The sequence below is a fragment of the Monoraphidium neglectum genome (genome assembly GCF_000611645.1).
Source record: "Monoraphidium neglectum strain SAG 48.87 unplaced genomic scaffold scaffold04697, whole genome shotgun sequence".
Lineage (NCBI taxonomy): Eukaryota > Viridiplantae > Chlorophyta > Chlorophyceae > Sphaeropleales > Selenastraceae > Monoraphidium > Monoraphidium neglectum.
Window position 1 is genome coordinate 1385 of NW_014008932.1, and position 2607 is coordinate 3991.

The window sequence follows — 2607 nt, forward strand, 5'->3', positions numbered from 1 at the left end:
GGCGGGGGCGGGCGGCGTGTTTGATGCGCACGCGTGCGCGTCTGCAGTCGGCTGGTGTTTTTGTAGTGCAGGGGGCCGGGGCACGCGCGGCCTGCGGCCGGTATTCAATGAGCTGACCAGGGGCGACGGCTCCGCTCTTGCCCGCGCCCCGCGCCGCAGCGAGGTCGGCCAAGGCTTCGCCGGCGGCGGCGAGGCCGAGGGCCCCGCCGAGCAAGGCGGCGGCGGCGGCGCCGCAGCTGCCGCGGCCGCGGGCGGTGGTGCGCTGCCCACCAGCGAGCGGGAGTGGCTGCTGGCAGACCGGCAGCAGCAGCTGGTGCCGGAGCTGCTGGAGGTGGGCGATCTGGGGGATGAGGCCGTGGCGTGATCTGAGGGGGTCCGAGATCTGCGGTCGCTTGGCGATCTGGGTGATATGGATGAGCAGCGGCGCCCGCGTGCTGGCAGCGGCGACCCGGAGCAGCGCGCATGTGTGTGCATGGGGCGCATGCAGTGGCGGCGTGCAGGGGCCGTCCACGTTGACGTTTGTTCCCGTCGTGCGTGTTCCCAGGTGGCGCGCGAGGAGCTCGTTTCTGTGCTGCAGCAGGCGGGGCAGACCGTGGAACCGCTGGAGACGCAGGCGCGTGCTGCGCGCGAGGGCGCCCCCGCACGGCTGTGCGTCCGTGCGTCCGGAGGGGCGAAGCGCTTGCGCTCGCGGCGCCGGCCCCAAAGGGGAATGCCAATGGGGCGGGCCAGGGGCCGGCAGGGGCGTGGCGGGCGGGCAATCGCGGTAAGCCGCGCGCCGAGCGCCTGCGGCTGCTTTTTCCACATCGTGGTCGGGACTCTGCCGCTTTGAGCTTGTGGCTTCGATCTCATGTGCCCCAACACATGCACGGTTGATATCGATAGGAGGAGCTGGCGGCTCGCGCGAGCTGGGTGCTGGCTGCAGAGGAGGTTGACATGATCGAGGCGCAGCAGCAGCAGAAGCAGCAACAGCAGCAGCAGCAGCAGGACGAGGAGCAGCAGCAGGACGAGCAGCCGCGGAAGCGCGGGCGCGGGCGCGCGGCTGCGGCAGAGGAGGCGGCGCGCCGGACGGAGGGGCCCCAGGCACCAGGGCTGTTTTATGGGGATAAGGCATTCCTGCTGGACAGTGTGACAGGGCAGGACATACGCGGCATGAAGGTGGGCGCAATACAAGGGGTGGGGTTGGGGCCGAGGGCGGGCACCTGGGTTCGTGCTGTCTGTGACTTTGAAGGGGGCAGTGAAAGGTGGTCAGGCGCGTCTCCCAGTGTGGACGGGGGGCGCCCTCCTTCGTTGACCTGCTCACCCGGCCCCCCCAAGCACCCTGCCCACCTTCACCACTTGAACAACTCGCCACCCCCCCCCCCAGGTGCGTGACCTGCGGGAGGCGCTGCGCACCCTGGGCATGTCGGAGGAGGGCGGCCGCTACGAGTGCCGCGACAGGCTGCTGACGGTGCTGGCGGCGCACGTGGCGGTAAAGCAGGGCGACAGGCCCACGCTCATGGAGGAGGTGAGCCGCCTGAGTTGTTTTTTTTTCCCGGGGGTGGCGGGTGGTTGGGGCGCTGAGGGCGCGTCAAATGAGGAACGAGGCAGGGTGATGGGGACAGAGAGGTTGTGTGTGTGTGTGTTTGTGTTCGTGTGTGTGTGTGTGTGTGTGTGTGTGTGTGTGTGTGTGAGTGTTGGGGCACCTGCTTCCGGCTGTGAAGAGGCCGGCTTCAGGTCGGCGCCACCGATGATGTGTTGCGTTCTCAGGGGGTGCCATGGCGCGCAAGGACGCCTTGGCACCGACTGACTGCAGCTCTGGGTGTCACCGCGCTTTGACGCGTGAACACCCTCTCACTTGCCCCAACGTCAAGTGTGAGCGCGGTCACACACACTTGCATACGAAAGCGCGCGTGCATGGCCCCACCACCAACACACGCATGCTCGCGCACACACGCGCGCATACACACACACACACACACACTCGTCCCACAGCTGGCCAAGATGACCCTGCGGGAGCTGCGTGACGAGCTGCGCGCGCGCGGGGAGAGCGACGAGGGCACAAAGGGCGAGCTTGAGCGGCGCCTTGCCACGTCAGCGCTGGTGGCGGCCGGACACGAGGAGCCGCCAATCGGCGAGGTGCGCATCCTTTTCCATTTTTCCCTCTTTATGTTTACTCCCTGGAGTCGAACAACACAGGGGCTGCCGGCCAGCTGGGTCTGGGTCTGGGGCGGGCACTGAGGCTGGGGCTGCGGCTGAGGCACGGGGAGGGGAGGGGCTGGGGCTAGGGCTGCAGCCAGTCGTGCCGCAAACACCAGGTTGCGGCGGCCGGTCCCACGTCAGTCTGCCAGGGCCCGGCTTGGCTCCGGCAGAGAGGAGGAGCCGCCGCCGCCGCCGCCGCCGCCGCTGCTGTGGCGGACCCCCCCCCCCTCCCGTGAGCTTCCCGCCGCCGCCCGTGCCCCCTCCAGGCCGAAGAGACCGCCGCCGCCGCCGCCGCCACCGCCGCGGCCGCGGGCCAGCGCGCGAGCCAGGCGCTGCTCGGGGCGTACGACGAGGCGGCGCACCCTGTGCTGTGGACGGAGCCGACCACCACAGTCGCGCTGCTGGCGGGCGGCGCGGGACTCTCGGGGG

General features: G+C 70.0%; 1 protein-coding gene across 1 annotated transcript in view; it reads left to right on the top strand.

Moving 5' to 3' along the window:
• Positions 1 to 2607, top strand: part of MNEG_14702 (hypothetical protein) — a gene marked incomplete at both ends in the record, with an annotated part of 4038 nt that overhangs the window by 1031 nt on the left and 400 nt on the right. Inside the window, 6 exons of the mRNA XM_014036826.1 lie at positions 160 to 331; positions 545 to 652; positions 883 to 1155; positions 1364 to 1504; positions 1972 to 2115; positions 2445 to 2548. Of these exons, the coding sequence (XP_013892280.1) occupies positions 160 to 331; positions 545 to 652; positions 883 to 1155; positions 1364 to 1504; positions 1972 to 2115; positions 2445 to 2548 (942 nt within the window). The remainder of the gene's footprint in view (positions 1 to 159; positions 332 to 544; positions 653 to 882; positions 1156 to 1363; positions 1505 to 1971; positions 2116 to 2444; positions 2549 to 2607) is intronic.